Below are 18,995 nucleotides of genomic sequence, written 5' to 3' on the forward strand. Positions count from 1 at the left end.
TAATTCAAGTATTTTCTTCTTGATTCTTAATAGTTTCTTGAATTCATCAACAAAGGTGATTTGAAATACTTATAGACTATGTCTATATCAGCTATAATAAATAAAACCCTCATCAAATTATTGATCATTCCCTAAAGGGGATATTTAGGGGATGTTTAGATCCCTTTTCTCCTGAATATAAAATTCAGACTTTTTGAATTTTAATAAATGTTTTATTTATCTTTTAAGTAATCTCTACACCCAACGTGGGGCTTAAACCCACAACCCTGAGATCAAGAGTCACCTGCTCTACTGACTGAGCCAGCCAGGTGCTCCTAAAATTCAGAATTAGTAAGTATAATTTACATGGAGGATAAGACCTTGGTAAACTTCGTAGAAAATTAATGGCTGGAAGTATCAGAAAGTTATGATTTAATTTAAAGAGTCAGCATGGATTCACATCTTACCTGCCTCAGTGATGTGAAATAACTTCTGGGTCTAATGACAAACACCAGCTGAGGGAAGCCATGAACCAATTACTTGGGATAAAGCACCATGAAAAGAATACTGCACAAACAACTAATCTAGAAGTTAGAGAAGTATGGTGTAGGGATGAACTACTTAAGTAGATTAAACATTGACTTTGATATCAACGTGTGGAAGGAAGAGTTTGGAGCAGATGGATTACAAAGCTCAGGGATCGATATTAGGAACAATTTTATTCATTTTATATGTCAGTGACTTAGAAGAGGAAACATGCAGTAAGCTTGTTGTACAAAACCAGAGGGAGGAACAGTCAATACAAAGAAAGAACGAAATAAGTTGACTAGACTAGGAACATAAGCAGATAAGTGGCTTATTCAATTCACTGTGGAGGAAATATGAAGTAGAAAGATCATCTCACAGTAATGTGAAATCAGAATGTTTAAAATAGAGTAAAAACTCTTGAGTTGTGTAAATAAGCATGCTAGAACTAAATGAAAATCATTCAAATGCTATGAGTAAGATAGCAATATTGACTACAGAATTTCAATATTCATGTAAATGTTAGTACTTTAAATAAAAATATTAAGTATATTTTAAATATGCTAGACTAAGAAAATAACTCACTGGAATATATATAATTAGAGCAAAAATAATGACACTTGCCGACAATGTGATAGTACCCTTAAATTATGGCTGGTCTATTAGTCCAGAAACAAATTAGTTGGCAGGGTCACCTAATTTATTATTTATTATGATTTATAATTTACATTTATGTTGCACATAATATATATATATATGAGGAAATCTTATATAGATATTCATATATATGTATATATATATAAAATGGTAGATAACAAAAATATTTGAAGATTTCCTTATAGGTTTTTTGATTATTTGTTCAACTGGCAAATATTAGCTTTGTGGCTCCTTTACAATCAGCAGGTTATTAGCAGTTTCTCCATTAAAATAAGAAGTCTGAAACCTTAATCCTAATAGAATACAAATCTGTGGTTTATTGAAATCAATGAATTCAACAGATTTTGTTGGTTATATTCTATTTGCTCACCACTGTAGATGTGTTTCTTGATCTCTTTTATTAACTAGATATCTCTTTTGATAAAGCAAACAATTGAACGTTTTTCTTTAATATTTGAAATTCAAATAAGTTAATGTCGTAGCTTAAAAAAAAAAAAAAAGGTCCCAGTGGGACAAATGAAGAACTGTTTATACCTCTCTCCTTCCTTGAATAATCACTGCGTAGGAGCTGGGGAAGGTGAGACATCGTGCTTATGCACAGAATGCATATGATTTAAGAGCTGGTAACGCGGTCTTGAGTGAAGGGTACATCCTCTAAGTGTAACGGAAAGTTGAAAGGGAGGGAATTTAGCATTAAATTAGGAAGGCAGTAGGTAAAAAAGCATTGGCTTTTGGGAAGTGGTTAAGACTTGAATGGAAGCTTCAAGGCCTGTTGTAATTTGCATGAGAACAGAGGAGAGGGAAGGACAGTCTTGGTACTAAGGGTGATTAAATATAGGGCAGTGAAGGGTTTTTTGTTTTGTTTTGTTTTTGTTTTAAATGTAAGTACTTTTTTTTTTTTTTTTTAAAGATTTATTTACTTATTTGTCAGAGACAGAGAGAGAGGGAGAGAGAGCACAAGCATGGGGAGCAGCAGGCAGAGGTTCAAGAAGCCTGTTCTCCACGGAACAGGGAGCCCATGTGGGACTCGATCCCAGGACTCTGGAATCACAACTGGAGCAGAAGGCAGACACCTAATGACTGAGTCACTCAGGCCTCCCAGCAGTGAAGGGTTTTTGAGAGAGACCCTGCGTGCATTACATCTTGGGAATCACTAACGTGTTAAAGCAAGGTAGAGGAAGGTGAATTTGGTGGCAGATACAGAACAGAAAGGAGCAGGAAAGTCTGGAGTACCGTCCAGTGCTTCAGAAGTCCAGCCAGAGCCAAGCATGCTTGGCTCTCTTTCAGAAGGAGCTGACTGCCCCTCAGTGATTCCTGAATTCAGAGGGCACTCCTTTGGCAGTGCATCTTTGTTATTTCTGTTCTGTATTATCTGAATTTATGTATGTTTGTATCTTTTCTCTTAATTGTATTATCTAATTCATGAGGGTAGGGTCCATGCAATATCTGGAAGGGTAGGGTTCAATTAATTTTGAGGGTTCAATGAGTAGATAGATAGCTGAGAGAGATTCTGCAAGAAAGCTTGTTCGCGCCTGGTAGCCAGCTGCCAAGGAGATGTGTCAAAGGTAATTTCATGTATGGTTGTCTGAGAGGATGTTGAGGACATTGCTGTCACAGATAGGAATGTTTTAAGGGATCGGGTACTGATATTGTAGAAAGAGTTATGGGTTCAGCTTTGAACATTCTGAGTTTGAGGTAAATTTTAAGACATTAAAAACACTTTTAGTGCTTGAGGCACTCAGGTAACTGGAGACAAAGATAAGATTTGGGATTGAATTTAGAGACAGGGTTGAAGTTCCAGGAATGGTGCTCCTTCCAGGGGATGAAAGGTAAGTTCCGGGAATCCAAAACTGAGTCTGAAGTAATGTTTGTATTTAGGAACTGGAAGGAGGAAAAGAAACTGTCCAATATGGTAGTCACTAGCCACACACGGCCATTTAAATTTAAATGAATGAATGTGAAATACAATGAAAAAATCCGTCGTGTGGTCACATTAGCTATATTCCATGTGCTCAGTAGCTACATGTGGTTAGTAGCTACTGTAATGGACAGGATAAACAGAATGCTCCCATCATTACAGATAACATTATTGGAAAGCACTGAGAAGATATAGAGAAATACTCATTTCAGAGAGAACCAGAGAGCAGATGATCTTTTTCAATGGAAGAGAGAGTTTTACGGACTATATGTTTACACTGTCAAATGCTGAAAAAGAATGAAAATTGGTGGTGGGGGGGGAATCAGTGGTTTTGCAATAAGGAGGTCATTACAACCTTTCAGACAGTAATTTTGAGTAGCATGTTAGGCACAGAAATTGAGTATAGCATTAAATTAGGAAGGCAGTGGGTAAAGAGCAGGTTGTTGATATCATGGACAAGGAAAGGCTAGAAAGAAAGAAGACAATAATTAGAACTTCAGAGTCACAAGGAGGCTTTTTACAGATGGGGAGACTATTGCTTTTTGAAGTTACGAAGGCCTATGAAGATGCTAAGGGCTCCATTTAGGAAAAAAATTCTGTGTTTCTCTCAGAACATTTCCCTTCCGGTCACCAAATATCTGTGTTTGTTCCCACACCAACCAACACCAGCTGAGTGTCCTACAAATTCAATTCAGTTCTGGCACCATCTACCTGGAGTTAGCATCAGCTCTCATAGGTTAAGGGGTCAACGCCGTAAGACTATTCCCATTTTAGACACCAACTGCAAGTATTTCTGACTAACAGGCTATAAATCGGGGTTCCCACAACTCCTTCCTAGGGTTACCTAATTTGGTAGACTATTTCACAGAACGCAGGGAAAAACTTGCTTACCTTTACCAGTTTACCACAAAGAATATAGATAAACAGCTAAACTAAGAATGGGGGTGTTTATCTTCTGTACCCACTCTGGGTATGCCACCTTTCTAGCACCTTCATGACTTCAGCAACCTAGAAGCTTTCAAACTCTGTACTTAAAGGATTTTTATGGAGCCTTCATCACATAGGCATGTCTAATTATTAACTCATTTTCTAGTACCTTTCTGGAGGATGGGGGTGGGGCTGAAAGTTCCAAGCTTCTAATTATGGCTTGGTCTTTCTAGGGACCAGCCCCGATCCAGGAGCCCACCCCAAGTCACTTCATTAGAACAAAAGATGCTCCTATCATTTAGGACATTCCAAGAGATTTAGGAGCACTGTGTCAAGATCCAGGGTCAAAGACCAAGTAAGTATTTGAACATGATGTACCTAGTGCTCTTACCCCATAGGAAATCATGAGAGTTTTAGGAGCTCTGTGCCAGGAGCGAGGGGCAGAGGTCAATGTATATATTTTCTATTATTTCATAGGCTTCCAAATCCATGGCTTGCACTTGCTTCTCTTTTTAGCTCTAGGTTCAGATGAACAAGAGTCTCTTGGATAACTCATGGATATCCTCCTAGGTCCTTGTACCCACACATCTAAAACTAAACTCATGGTTGTCCATCCCATACACATTCCCATTTTTTATATTCCTTATTCCGGCTCGTCTTTCCAGTTACTAAAGGAGGAAAACTTAGTCATATGTGAATCATTCTGTCCTTCCCCTCCACTCCTTCAGTCAATCAGTTGCCTGGGCATGCTTATTTTACTACCTCTGCCATAGACTGATTTATTAATTTATTCTCCTTGTTAAGATAATGATTATGAAGTATTTCAGGCAAACAGTAATAATAGAGGACAGCATCACAATAGCAACATATTCAACATAACTCAAGTAAACTTGCAAATTCAAAAAAAGCCCTTTGAGAAACCCATTCAAATCTCATTTTCCTCTCCATGCCAAGGGTTATCACCATTTAAAATTTAGCAGTTGTCATTGCCTTGCAAGATGTCATAGTTTTACTCCCCATCTAGAATATAAGTTGGTGGGTTTTTAAACTTTCTGTAAGTAGTAGTATACTGTTTATCCTGCTGTAACTAGCTTTTTTTCACTCAATATTATTGAGATTTATCTGTGATGAATCATCTTTTTTCCTTTATTTTAAATATGGCTTAATGACTACACTGTAATTTATTAGTCATTATGGACTATATTATTACATATGTATAATACAAATACATGTATGTGTAGGTATAATTGCATTTATTTTTTACTCCACTTCTTGAGATGAGATGGAATGATGACATACACGGTGCAGCATTTCAACTACTTTAGTGGTAATTGGAAAAATTCTATTCCTTCAAGGCAGGTAAAAAACTATTTTCAATATTTTATACAGTTCTATCCAACCTTTTCCCTGCCACCTGATTCTTTATTTTTTCCCCTTTCTCTTACTTTCTCTAACTAGGCCTTGGGTATAGTTGGCTCTTTTGGGACTACAGTTCACCCTCGAACAACATGGAGTTTAGGGGTGCTGACCCCTTACACAGTTGAAAATCTGCATACAACTTTTGAATCCTGTACAACCTAACTACTAATAGCCTCATGTTGATTGGGAGCCTTCGTGATAACATCGAGTCAATTAATTTATGTTTTATAGATATTATATACAGTATCCTTACAATAGAGCAAGCCAGAGAAAAGGAATGATATTGAGAAAATCATAAGGAAGAGAAAACACATTTACAGTAGTGTTCTGTATTTACTGAAAAAAATAATCTGTGTAAAGTGGATCCACATAGTTCAAACCCGTGTTGTTCAAGGGTCAACTGTATGTAGTTGATGTATATCTGGATTACAGGATTAAAGGGTAGAAAAAAATTCCATTATAAGATAGTGAATCATGAAATAATGTATGAATATACTTCATGTTGAAGGTTGTTGCTCATCATTTAATGACACCACACCTTAATGGAATCAGGTAATTAGTGTCATTTGTCAAGTAAAGCTACCTTGTAAGTTTGCTAATTTACAACCAAGACAATTTCTAGCATTCTACATTATTCTAAGAAAGGTAGTTAAGGGGCGCCTGGGTGGCTCAGTGGGTTAAGCCGCTGCCTTCGGCTCAGGTCATGATCTCGGGGTCCTGGAATCGAGTCCCGCATCGGGCTCTCTGCTCAGCAGGGAGCCTGCTTCCTCCTCTCTCTCTCTCTCTGCCTCTCTGCCTACTTGTGATCTCTGTCTGTCAAATAAATAAATAAAACCTTAAAAAAAAAAGAGAGAAAGGTAGTTAAGAAAATACTTTTTAGCATTCAATATTCTTTGTAGATTAACAAGGTAGAAATACATAAACCATCTTTTTTCAGAAAATTGTACTCAGAAATCTGTCAGTGCACACTAAGCTTCCTGGACTGACATGAAGATAGTTTCATAAGTGTCATGGATAATTAGAAAATGTAGAATACCCAGGGATGTCAATAACCTAGATCAAAAGAATGGGATTCCTTGAGTTATGAAAAAATGAGTCCTTTTGTATCACGATCATATCATTGGTGTGGAGTCTGAATGAAAATGAGGGTCTAACTCATATGGGAAAAGTGATCTCGAGAGAGGTGAACTATTATAAGTTTGAAGAAATTTTATCACATGGTATTTATTGGTTAATTGTAGTTTTTATTTATCATTTTCCCACAAGATAAGTCTTGACAATCTGCTTAATATTAACCATTGACAATGTGTTACATATTGGTGAGAGCATTCAAACTATGATCCCTAACACAAGGAGCTCACATCCTAAGACTTGCTTCAAAAAATGATCTTCCTTATACATATGGACCTATTTTATCTACTTTATTGTGTGTGTGTGTGTGTTTAATCCCTACACCCAATGTGGGGCTCAAACTCACCACTCCGAAGTCAGGGGTCAGAATGTTCTACCAACTGAGGCAGCCAGACCGCCCCTATTGTTTTTATCCTCTCTTTTTTCTTTTTTCGTAATAGCTATGTGCATCTCTTAAACTGGTCATTTAAGTAAACTTGGTATGTTGATGGGGAAACTGCCAACATGAGTTTGAATCCTGACTTTGCCACTTACTTGAAAAATGACCCTGAACAAGTCTCATAATCTTGCTGAACCCGTTTCCTCATCTATAAAGTGATAAACCTATATTTATCTCCTAAGGCTGTGAGGATTAAAAATGTGAAGTAGATGGTACACAGTATAAGCCCCCAAATGTTCTTTTTGTACATTAAGAAAAAATAAATTGGTTTTTGAGGTGTATTTTTTTAAAAAGTAGGGAAGATAAAGTATGAATGGGGTTAAATATGCCATATGTCAATGTCAACCACGATGTTTCTGAAATATGATAGCGATTATGTAAATAGAACAAACTTGAAGATTTTGAAATCCAGTGTGAACAGGTTAAAGAGATCCGGGGGCTTGATAAGAGGAGGGTCACAATCATAGCAACTAAAGTTATGTCAAAGAGACATTGATTTAGGTCTAACTATAAAAAATCACCAAGTTTTTAGGTGAAAATGGCAGAGTACTGGCAATTTCTTATGGTCCACTTAACAGATACTCAGAGGGGGTAAGAAAGGCATAACAGGCATGGCGCAGTTAACCAGGGTTGTCGCTATTTTTAATACAGAATGGCTAGGCTCTTGCAGATGTGAATCAAGCATTTAGTAGCCTCTACTCTTTGAAGAGAAAAAGGGAATTGAAGAAGGGTCAAAATTCATGTCATTGGGTGTAGAACTCTGTTAGGCCCTTTGACATTCATGTTTCCAAAGGATTTAAGAAAACTTTACAAAAACACATTGAAGATTAAAAAAAAAAAAAAAAAAAAGTTAAGTTAGGAAAACTGAGGATAAGGGAAAATACAGTAACACCCAGATCTCCTATTGTGATATAAACAGTGGCTAGCACAGAGCCTACCTCCTAAAATACTCTTTGGAAAGGAGAAAGTATACATGATGCGAGCTTGGTGCTTCCCTTCCTGAGAGGCAGCTGCAGTTCTGGATTCTTATGTAATGTGGCAGTAGTTGCCACTGAGTCTGCCTTGGACTGAGAAAACGGCTATCTTTTCATTAACACAAGCTGTACTTCAAGATTTGACTTCAGTACTGGAATAACTAAAAAAGGTGTTCTGTCCAGGAACTATCTTCATTTTCAGCATTAATACTCTTTAGTGTGGTCTGAGAGGGTCCTCTGAATTTGATTCTGTAGTAGTAGTACTTTTGGTACATGTATCTCTTAAGAGCATTGCATTAGAAGCAGAATAGTTAGCTGTGGTAGATTCTTTTCTTTTCTTTTTTTTTTTTTTTAAGATTTATTTATTTGACAGAGAGAGATCACAAGTATGCAGAGAGGCAGCAGAGAGAGAGGGGGAAGCAGGCTCCCCACTGAGCAGAGCCAGATGTGGGGCTGGATCCCAGGACCCTTGAGATCATGACCTGAGCCGAAGGCAGAGGCTAACCCACTGAGACACTGAGACTTCCCGGTAGATTATTTTCTTCTCAGAAAAATTAGATGAAGTGTTTTTGCATCTTGTCAGAATGGTTTATGGTACCAAAGAAGTTTGAAAAGGATTTCTTCATTCCATTTGTGAAGTATCTATGAGGAAATAAATTCCTGTGGCCAAATACTTTGCTCTCTATGGGTGCCTGGACTAAGACTTTGTAAGAGAGGCATGGAGATAGTATCTTAAGGCCCATAAAACACATCGCCATTCCTGGAAAAACAGTTGATGAAAATGCCTGAAACCTCTCTTCTAGGGACAGAGCGATCCTCTATCCAACATATCTATGCCAGAAAAGTGATAACACTGTGCCTTCCCTTTCTCTCCCACTCATTTTCACTTCTGTCCTCTTCAAGCCTCCCATTCCTCACCTCTCCAAATCAGCTTTTTCTATGATGCTTTAATTTTCCTTTAAAGTTTAAGTGTAAAATTATACAGCATTTATGCTTACTTACCTTTTATTCTATTTAAATATGAGATCAAAGTTCTTACTATTAGGCAAGATCAACCCCATTCTTGGGATCCAGAATTTCAAGCCTTGGTTTTTTTTTTTTTTCATGTTTACGGTTTTTATTTCCTGGGGAAGTTCTGTCTTTTGTACAATTAAATGCCAAATAACCACACAACATTTTTGATCCTATGTACATAGATCGCAAGCACTGAGGTGCAAATGTACTTAAGTGTCTCACAAATGGGCTAAGAATTCTTTTTAGTTAGCACACACAAAATCTAGTTCAGTTGCTTGGACTTTACAATGCAATTCCCCAGCACAACTTTATCACACAAAATACAATAATCACAATAATTGAAATGCAAATTTTTGAGTCAGCTTTCTAGTAAACAGGATTATTGTGGACAATATTTTCGCTTCTTCAATTAACCTCTCTTGGCAATTAGATCTAAAGGTAATAGGCAGAAACGTCTCTGTTAGCAAAACACACACACACATAAAGCCTGAGCATTCCTCCCGGACAACAGCAAGGTATCAAGGATGAAAAGGGCAAAGGAGTGTTAAAGTAATCCAATATGTGAAACGAGATTTTAAAGAATAATTAAAATGTTTCAAGAAAAAAATAACTTCCCTGAGAATCACTAATTTAAAAAGCGTTGGCAGTTGTTGATGGGCTTTCTCAGATGTCGACTTGTTACCAAGGCGATCAAGAAGCAGGGAATAATATATGTTTGAGCAGCAAAATGATTGTGAATGGATTAAAAAAAAAAAAAGGATTCTGCCTCTTTGAATATATATACTTGCCACGTATTAAATGAAATATAAGTGCCCGCTTTGGTGCCACTGGCCAGAATGAAAGCTCTCCTCCAGTAAGTGAGGTGAACTGAGATTTTTGTTTTAAATGCCTGCCTCCAGGGTACGTACAAGTGGGAGACGGGTTGGAAACCTAGGGCTAAGGGGGATGGGAACGAGATGGTTCTGCCTGTGAATCTAAGAGCTGTTATGTGTGAGAGAAAATCCTCCTCCAGCCTCGGAGGGGGTGTCTCCCCCTATACCAGCTCCCTCCCCCCCGGGCTAGTGGGGCGGGTCTGGTTTGCTCCGTAGCTGCAGCGGCCGTAGCAGCAGCCCCGGGGCTGAGCGGCGGCGGCCTCCTGTTAGCGCAGGGAAGCGGCGGCTCCGAGAGCGCGAGGCCCTGGGGTAGATCCGGCGGAGGCTGCCGCCGGGATGGAGGAAGCGTCGAGTGGAACGGGAGCCGCCGGGGATGGATTTCCTCCCCAGCCCAGTCCCCTACAGCTTGGCTGGGCCTGCTCCAAGCACCTGCGAGGTGGAAGAGGCCTGCGTCTCGGGCCTGACAGCAGCCGGCGAACGAGGCGGGCACAGCGGGGTAACAGTTGAGCCGTAGCCGCTCTCGGGAACCTACGCCGCCACGGCCGCTTATTGTCTCTCCCCTTCCACCCGGGGGCAAACAGGAAGCGCGCCGGCAGGCCGAGCGACGGACGGGTATCCGGGCCAATGAGCACTGGCGACCGAGAGCGTCGTGGCGAATAAGCGCGGAGAAGAGAGGCGGGACTTCCGGGCGGGCTGTCACCCTCTTCCCCCCTTTTGGGCTGGAGGCTCCACCTTTTGTGTTTCCCGCACAGTCAATCAAAATAGGAAAAAAAAATCCCCGGACCGCTCCGGCCGTGTCCGCCGCCGCTTCCCGCATCCTCTCCCGCCGCCGCCGCCTTCGCTCCTCACCATGTGTAAGGCGGCGGGGAGCCCCGCCTGAGGTGCCCTAAACACACTATGACCGGTACGTAAAGCCGAGAGAGAGCAACCCTTGCTGCTGCCGCCGCCGCTGCCGCCGCCGCCGACCACAGCCAGCCCGGGGCCGCCGCCACCGCCGCCGGCTCCCGGCCCCGTGTGTGCGACCGAGTGTCTGTGAGAGGCAGAAAGCCGCACTCCCCTCCGCCTCCCTCCCCTCCCGGCCAGCCACCGTCCACCCCTTAAGCCCCAGCAACGCCGTGTCCCTGCCGGGCCCTGGGGCGGGCGGCCCGGTCCGCCGGGAGCGCATCCCCCCGTGTGCGGGCGCGGGCGGCGGGCGGGCGTGTGTGAGTGACTGACGGTGCGAGAGGAGCGAGCGCGAGTGAGAGCGAGCGGCGCGAAGGGAAAGGGGAGGAGAGGAGAGGAGAGGGGGCAGGGGCAGCGCGGGGAGGAGGAGGAGGAGGGAAAGAGGAGGAGGAGGAGGGTTACAGGCAGCGGCGGGCGGGGGCAGCAGCAGGAGGGGAGGAGGGATCCGCCGCCGCCGCCGCCGGGGGGCGGGTGGGGGAGGGGAAGGGGACTCGGTCCGGGCTTTCGGAGTAATTTCGCCTCGGCCCGCGGGCCCCCTCCCTCTCCTCCACCCGCCTTCCTCCCCACCCCCACCCCCCCGCGCTGTGCCTGCAGCTCCCGAAAAGCCCGTGAAACAAGAGGAAATGGCTGCCTTGGACGTGGACAGTGGCGGCGGCGGCGGCGGCAGCGGCGGCGGCCACGGCGAATATCTGCAGCAGCAGCAGCAGCAGCACGGAAACGGCGCGGTGGCGGCGGCGGCGGCCCAGGTGAGGAGCGGCTGAGCCCCGGCCCGGCTCCCCCCTAGCGCCGCTTTCTCCTCCCCTCGCCTCTCCCCTCCCTCCGCGCCTCTCTCCTCCCCTCCCCCCGCCCCGGGAGCTGCCCGCCCGAGGCGCCAACGCTCCGACCCCGCCCGCGCTGCCCCTCCCGCCGTCTTTTTGTGAGTGTGTGTGTGTGTGTGAGTGTGTGAGAGAGTGTGAGCGAGCCAGCGTGTGCGCCCTCCCGGGGGTGGGTTCCGGGCGGAAGGTGGAGGCCCGGCGCGCAGCCCGCCGCCCGCCTTCCCGCGGACGGCGGAGTTGGTGTGCGTGCGAGCGGGAGGACGCGAGCCGGAGTCGAGAAGAAGGAGGAGGAGGAGGAGGAGAGCGCGGGCTGGCGCTTGCCGGGGCTCAGCCTGCGGGGACCGAGGCGCACTTCCTGTGCGAGCGGCGGCCCGGCCCTAACCGCCACCCCTCCCCCTGTCTCCCTCTCTGAACCCGCCCATCGGGGGTAGGACACTCAGCCGTCACCGCTCGCCCTGCTGGCCGCTACCTGCAGCAAGATAGGGCCGCCATCGCCGGGCGACGACGAGGAGGAGGCGGCTGCCGCAGCCGGGGCCCCCGCCGCCGCCGGAGCGGTAAGTCTCGCGCGCTCGGCCCGCCCCCGCCAAGGCCCTGCGCCCGCCATCCCGGGCCTGCGGCGCGCCCGCCAGCCCGAAAGGCCTCCCCGGCGCCCGCGCCTTCCGAGATCTGGACGGATCGCGCTGCCGGGGCGCCCTTTTGGGCTCCTTCGCATGCCTGTGTGGATCCGAGGCCAGCCCAGGCTTTCTCTAAATTGTCACTGCGGCGCCTCGATCCAAATGCACTACAAAATGAAGTCAGAGAGGGCGGGGGTAGAGGACTCCAAAATGGATGTTTGAGCAATTCATATCAGTGCTGAAAACTCCTTCGCTGAACACTACAAAATTTTCAAGCACAGCCTATCGGCCATAGATAGTATCAACTATAGAGGCAGTGTCTTTAGTTTCTAGTATCTTTGAACCTGGAGCTTTTTCTGCTGGAACTTACTAGGTCTTACTGATTTAATGCGTAAATTGCTAAAAAGAAACCAAAAAAGGAATGAAGGTTTACTCTTTGAATTACCCTTTTGTATGCAGCAGTGAACACTTTGTGAGTGCTTTTTTTAGAGGCCATTCTAAATTGTTGTATTTTAGTTTTTGCAGACGACTCAAATTTGCAGGAGTTCTTCTTAAGTGGAATAAGTGAAACATTTAGATTAGCGATCGTTGAAATTGGCGAAGTTACTAAAATGATGCATTGGCTTTTGAAATTGAGTATTAAATGCCAGTGTTAGAAACAAAAGTACGTGTAAGGAATTGTATTTACATGCATGCTAACGTATACCGTACTTACAGTTCAGTTTGGTTGGCAAAGCTGTATTTTCATCTTACTGCGATTACTGGTCTGATAAGGTTTGGTGGGATTCTGTTTGTAGGGTTTTTAGTTTGGGGGGGGGAGGCGGGGAGGAGCTGGTCAGTGTGTTGTATGAGGGCGTAACACAAAATTGATAGACAAAATTTTTAAGACTGTTAATTGTGATTTGTATCTGTGTGAATCATCGCTGTTGTGTTAAACATGTAGATGTGTTCACTTATTAAAATATTAAAAAGCTCTCCCAGTCACTTTTGGTTTCTTTTGAGGTGGATTATAGAATTGATTTGTGTAGTGGTATTTTGGTTGGTCACTATGGACAAAAAAGTATGATACTTGTTATAATCTGCAGGAAATTATAGGTATGTGAAGCTGATGTTAAGCTGTAAAATATTTGTAATTTTAGTGCTTCAAATTATACTGTAGAGGAATAGCTTTAATGTCTTAAAAGTATTCTTCAAAAATACTGTGCTTTTGTAAGCTGATTAAAATATGAAAGTGTAAAATCACGTTTGTGAGAGGCATTGTTACTTCTAAACAAAACTAGCCCCACAGTGCCAAAACAAATTGTTTATCTTAAAAACACTGCTCAAGTAAAAGTGCAAAGCAGATTGCTTCTACTTGCCTTTTACAGTATTTTCAGTTAGGATGAGAAACTTCTTGTGACTGCAATTTAACAAGTTTATATAGCTCACTGATGGGGGCGGGGATAAGTGAAGGAGGAAGTTATGAGTGAAAAATTTGTATGTGTACTTGTATATGTGAATCTCAGCCCTGGCAATAGAAAACACTGTCTCTGGTCTTATGCAACTGTGGTTATATACTTGTAGGGAGGTTGTTTCCATCCTCTTCAACTCCCTCTCAGCTACCAAATCTCTACTGACATCACATTTCCCACCAGATGAACATGAACTAGAATCAGTAGGAGCACTTTTTTCTTTGTACATTTGGTATGCATTAATAAAATTTTTCACTAAGTAGAATTAGTAAGATTGGCTTGAATATGTTTGCCTTAGCCACTGGGAAAATTAGTTTTCCAGTTTAAAAGTGAATTTCAGACGTGTACATCTTAAAAAATGAAAGAGATTTTAAGTGATTTTTATGGGCATTTTTTCTGTTTAAAAATGTGCTTAGATAATTTTATTGTAATCACTCAGAATTACTGGGAATCATAAGAGGTCTGGAGAGAAAGAGCTTTTTTGTAGTTGTGATTTATTTTATTTTATTTTGCAATTTTTATTTATAAAAAAGTTGAAGAAATAAAACTGAGTTACCTTCTGCCCTTCATCCAGCTTCCCCTAATGTAGTGCATTTGTCTAAACTAGGAAACTAACAGCAATACAGTATTATTAATTATGCTACAGACTTCATTCTTGTTTCACTTTTTTCCCCCACCAGTGCCCATTTTCTGTTCCAGGATCTAATCCAGGGTACTGCACTGCATATAGTGTCATTGTGTTTAAAATCAAATAGAAATATGCATATAAATTCAACTTTGTGCTAGCTTAGTTTGGTATTTTAAGATTACAAGGGCATTGAAAAGCCAGTCAGCTGTACTGGAGATTTAAGTGTCTTGAATTTAGAATTAACTATAATATGATATGGGTTCTTTCTGGATCCTGGCCAAGAATGGTTAGCTCCAGTACTGTGCTAAAAATCATAAACCATTCTCACCTATAATGTCCCACAGCATGGACTCCCAAAGTTGGTTTGATGGCAAGACTCTTTTTTGTACTTTATTATTAAAAGTTGTAGAGTTAATTTTAGTAATCAGGAAATATAAGATGTAGAGTTTCATGCAATATTAGTTTATCTAATCTATATTGATGTGAATTTCTAAGTTATTAATTTGCTTATTTCATTTGTACCTTAAATTGTAATCAGTTAATTGGATAATTGTTTTTATTTGAAATTGGTTTTGAGTTCTTCATTGTTTCTTGAAGACTTAAAGAAACTTGAGTAATTGCCTGAGATTGGTTCTTAGTTTGTTTCTACCTTAGCTTCATACTTGTTTTTGTTTCCAGTAACACTCTGCCCTTGCCTTTTTCTGGCTTTCAAAAAGCCACTTGTGGGAACTGAGAAGTTAATAATCCTTTCTGAATGCTATGCAATAAGGGGTATGAATTTTTCTTTTTTCCTTTCCACAGGTATTATCTGAGAAGATAGCCTCTTTTTTTTTTTGTTCAACTGCCCCTCCCCCCCCCTCCATTTTTATGCCTGGTTGCACAGGAGAATGCCCTTGTAATGAATTGCTATAGCAACGTCCCAGGGCTACTCTTGGTTTTGGTCCTTTTTACCCTGTTATCATGTGTTTATGTACAGAAGGACACTTAAGAGTACCTTCAGTTTCAACTTTTTAGAACAATGCCAACTTCCTTGTCAAATGGTGTTTTGTTAGTTGTCTGGTAAGAATATTAGAATTCCTGAAAGAAACACTGGTTGATTTTTCTTGAGGGTTATCTTGAACCTGAACCAAATACTAGTTCTTGCCTGGGTTATATGTTTTTATGTCTCTCTTCTTTTATTTCTATAGTGTTTCCATAGCCTAACATCAAACATTTTTATAACTGTTCTTTGGTCTCAGATGATTTTCTGAGTCATCTCTTTTAGTGGTGTGCTGCTGATAAAATTTCTCTTACAAATGAAAGGGGATTGATCAGTTCTGTCATTTTCTTTGCAATGATTTTAAACTAAATACTTTTAAGTATTCACTCAATAAATATTTACTGGTCTTTATGCCAAAAGTTGTACTAGGCATGCAGATCATTCTCTGTTCTCATAATCTTACTAATCATAATGTTATCTTAGGATTGTATAGTGCTTTATAGTTTGTAAAGCATAACGCTTTCTTCTGGTTCTTATGACGCCACTAGGTAATATTTTCCCCATTTTTAACATAAAAATGAGTCCTGCTCTAGATCACACACAATTCCACAGTTCTAGCTAGGACTAGAAATCAGTTCTGAATCTTTTCCTTTCTAGTGTAATGCATGCCCCTCCCCCAAGCATAATGGTAAAAATCATGAAGTCTGATAGTTTTCTGACTTGGTGTTTTCTCTCCAGTTCCATTAAAAAATTTAATACTTAGTAAATTTTTTAAAACAGTAAATTTATTTCATTTAAAAGATCCTTTTTGTTGCCTTTTTTGCTTTAAATTGTTTGTTGCTGTTTTTCCTCCCCTGGGTTTGTGCTTCATAAATATTTCTTGTGTATGTATTTCACCTTAGGTTTATTCAAAAAAGTTCAAATACATCATGCTGTCTTAGGTTTGAGGATTTCCCTTCAATTAATGGCCTGCATTGTTGGGAAAAGTGATACCACAGTTTATTTTTATTTAACTTCTGGAGAGGGGTTCTTGGGTAGTACTTAGTCAGATTTGTCATTTGAGTAGCTATATTTATTTTCACAGAATTTCTTGACTAAAAAGCTGTTCACTGGGGCGCCTGGGTGGCTCAGTGGGTTAAGCCTCTGCCTTCGGCTCAGGTCATGATCCCATGGTCCTGGGATCAAACCCCGCCTCGGGCTCTCTGCTCAGCAGGGAGCCTGCTTACCCTCCTCTCTCTCTCTCTCTCTCTCTCTCTCTCTGCCTGCCTCTCTGCCTACTTGTGATCTCTCTCTGTCAAATAAATAAAATCCTAAAAAAAAAAAAAAAAAAAAAAAAAAGCTGTTCACTGATCGTTCAATATCTGCCCTTACTACCATTTTGCAAGAAAGTAATACTTTTAGATGCCACAAATTTGGCCTTTTTTTTAAGGATGAAGAAGGACAAAATGCCAGTATTGTAAAATGATTTATACCTGAAATACTGTATCCTTTGGTATATGTTGAGTAATTGTAAATTTTAGTGCTGGTCCAAAAAAAAAAAAAAATTCAACAGTTCTCCAGAGGTAAACAGCAACCTTAGGAAAATTAAGATTGGATTTTTAGACATTATACTTTAGTGTAGATTTCAGTATCAAGTATAGATATAAATATCTTTATTTAAAGTGCTAAGAGACTGAAGTGAAATATGAATTACTGTTCTCATATTGGGATGAGATGAAGATGATTTAGGCTTGTAATTCCTGAACCAAATAGAAGTTGAAGAATGACATAGAACTTTAATGACTGGTCTTTTCTTTAGTAATTTAAGTTTGATAAGTTTAAATGTTTGTATTTAAAAGATGATTATTTTAGTTCAAGCCTACACATTTGTACAGAGTTCCACAGTTTATCTGTCTTTAGTCTCTTCCGCCTTTCTTTCAGTCTCCATCACAGGGCCTTAGTTTATAAAACACAGACCAGATTGCACCACTCACTTGCCTAAAAATCTTTTACAGCTTTCATTTACTATCTGTAGGATGAAGTCCAAACTCCTGAGCACAGTCTTCAAAGCCATTAACTACAGGCGTTGATAAAATATCTAGTCTTGTTCCCCCTTACTTTATTCTATGAATCTGAGTCTTTTCTGGATCCTGTTGAATTCCAAACTACACCTTCTTTAGTTTCCTTTTGTCTGTGGCTATTGTTTTTATACATTCATTAATGCCTCTCTCTTTCCTAGCTTCCTATGGTGAAGTCATAAATTTTATTCTAAGATTACTTTATCTCTGTGCGAAACCTTTTTTTTTTCCCCCATCTCTGTGTTCCTAAAAAGCATTTTGATCATATGGCTAGTGCACACCACTGTTCACATAGTCATAGCATGTATGTGTGTATCTGCTTGGATGAATTGGGAATCATTTGAAATAGAAATTGTTTATTTCGTGAGCATACTCATATGTTCATTTCTACTTGGCAAATATGTGCAAATCTCTTGAATCATTAAACTGTGGTTCTTCCATTGAAATACATGCTTTTCAACCATGCATCTGCATGAAAATTAGGTAGTTTCTTTAAGAAACTTCAAATATTGTAGAACCAGAAGATTTTTATTGAATTTTGTGGAATGGTTCCTACTTGGAGAACAGTGTATGTCTTAACCATTTTGTGTGGTCATACACCTACTTTGAGAATGTGATGAAATCCTAGATTATCCCTCTGTCTCCCAATTCCACTTTCTCAAAAAGTTGATACATTTATTTAGAGGATTCAGAGGTCCTTTGAAGCCTAGGTGTAGGTCCTAGGTTGAGAATGCTGACTGGATATGCTTAAGTTTTCATTGTGTAGTGATATGCAGAGTCACAGGAAGTTGCCTATAGATCTAGAAGGAAGTGGCATAGAAATAACTTTATTTTGAGGGTGAGTAATTCATATAGGATCTCATTCTCCGTATCTTTATCCTTGGTCTTAGTGGGAGACAAGTTTAGTATAGAATTAAAGGCCTGGCTTCTGGAGTTAGACTTGGCCTAGTTTTAAATCCAACTATCTTGGCCATTTGAGACCTGTGTGATTTTGGTTCTCAGTTATTTCATTTGTGAAATGAAGATAGTAATAACACCTACCTTATGGGATTGTTGTAAGGAGTAAATTATATAAATCACTGTCATGGTACTTGGCATTAAAAGAATGGCTCTGGTTATTTTCACTCTTAGAAATTGTTGTACTAGATTTTATTGCTTTCTACTTTCCTTTGTTGGTATTTTTCCACTGTTGCCTAATCCATAAAATACGGGTATGATAACTTAGAATTCTGTCACATCACAGAATGCATAATGTATATGTCTATCATTGTACTGCAAATTTAAATAGAGTAGTAGGTAAAACCATCGTCTATATCCTCCAGCTTTTTAGAGTCTAGAAAAACCTTTCAGATGGAGTGACTTTGCCATGTGGTCATAGTTTAATAATCTTTCCTCATTAAAATTTTTTAAGGTCCCTCTCTCACTCACTCTCTTTTTTTTTTTTTTGGTAGTTCATGGGAAAAGTAAAGAATTTGATGGCTTGCTAATGGAATAGCCTTAGCCAAGAGTTTACTATGGAGGACATTAATGTATGCCATAAAAGAGTAGCTTTTGACTTAAGGTGTACAGCAATAATACAAATACCGACTTTTCTAACTCAGATGACTTGATAACACTGTACTAGTTATGTTTCTTTTTTTATACAAATATAATG

At 40.8% G+C, this 18,995-nt stretch overlaps 1 protein-coding gene across 2 annotated transcripts in view; it reads left to right on the top strand.

Annotated features, from left to right (window-relative positions):
- Positions 1 to 10,620: 10,620 nt before the first annotated feature.
- Positions 10,621 to 18,995, top strand: part of SP3 (Sp3 transcription factor) — a 58,247-nt gene continuing 49,872 nt past the window's right edge. Inside the window, exons 1-3 of one of the 2 annotated variants that reach the window (XM_059167011.1) lie at positions 10,621 to 10,759; positions 11,392 to 11,543; positions 12,044 to 12,166. In XM_059167011.1, coding sequence (XP_059022994.1) covers positions 10,753 to 10,759; positions 11,392 to 11,543; positions 12,044 to 12,166 — 282 coding nt within the window. In that variant the 5' untranslated portion in view covers positions 10,621 to 10,752. The remainder of the gene's footprint in view (positions 10,760 to 11,391; positions 11,544 to 12,043; positions 12,167 to 18,995) is intronic. The other variant, XM_059167012.1, reaches the window with a different exon arrangement.

Source organism: Mustela lutreola, chromosome 3 (assembly GCF_030435805.1).
Source record: "Mustela lutreola isolate mMusLut2 chromosome 3, mMusLut2.pri, whole genome shotgun sequence".
NCBI classification, from domain to species: Eukaryota; Metazoa; Chordata; class Mammalia; order Carnivora; family Mustelidae; genus Mustela; species Mustela lutreola.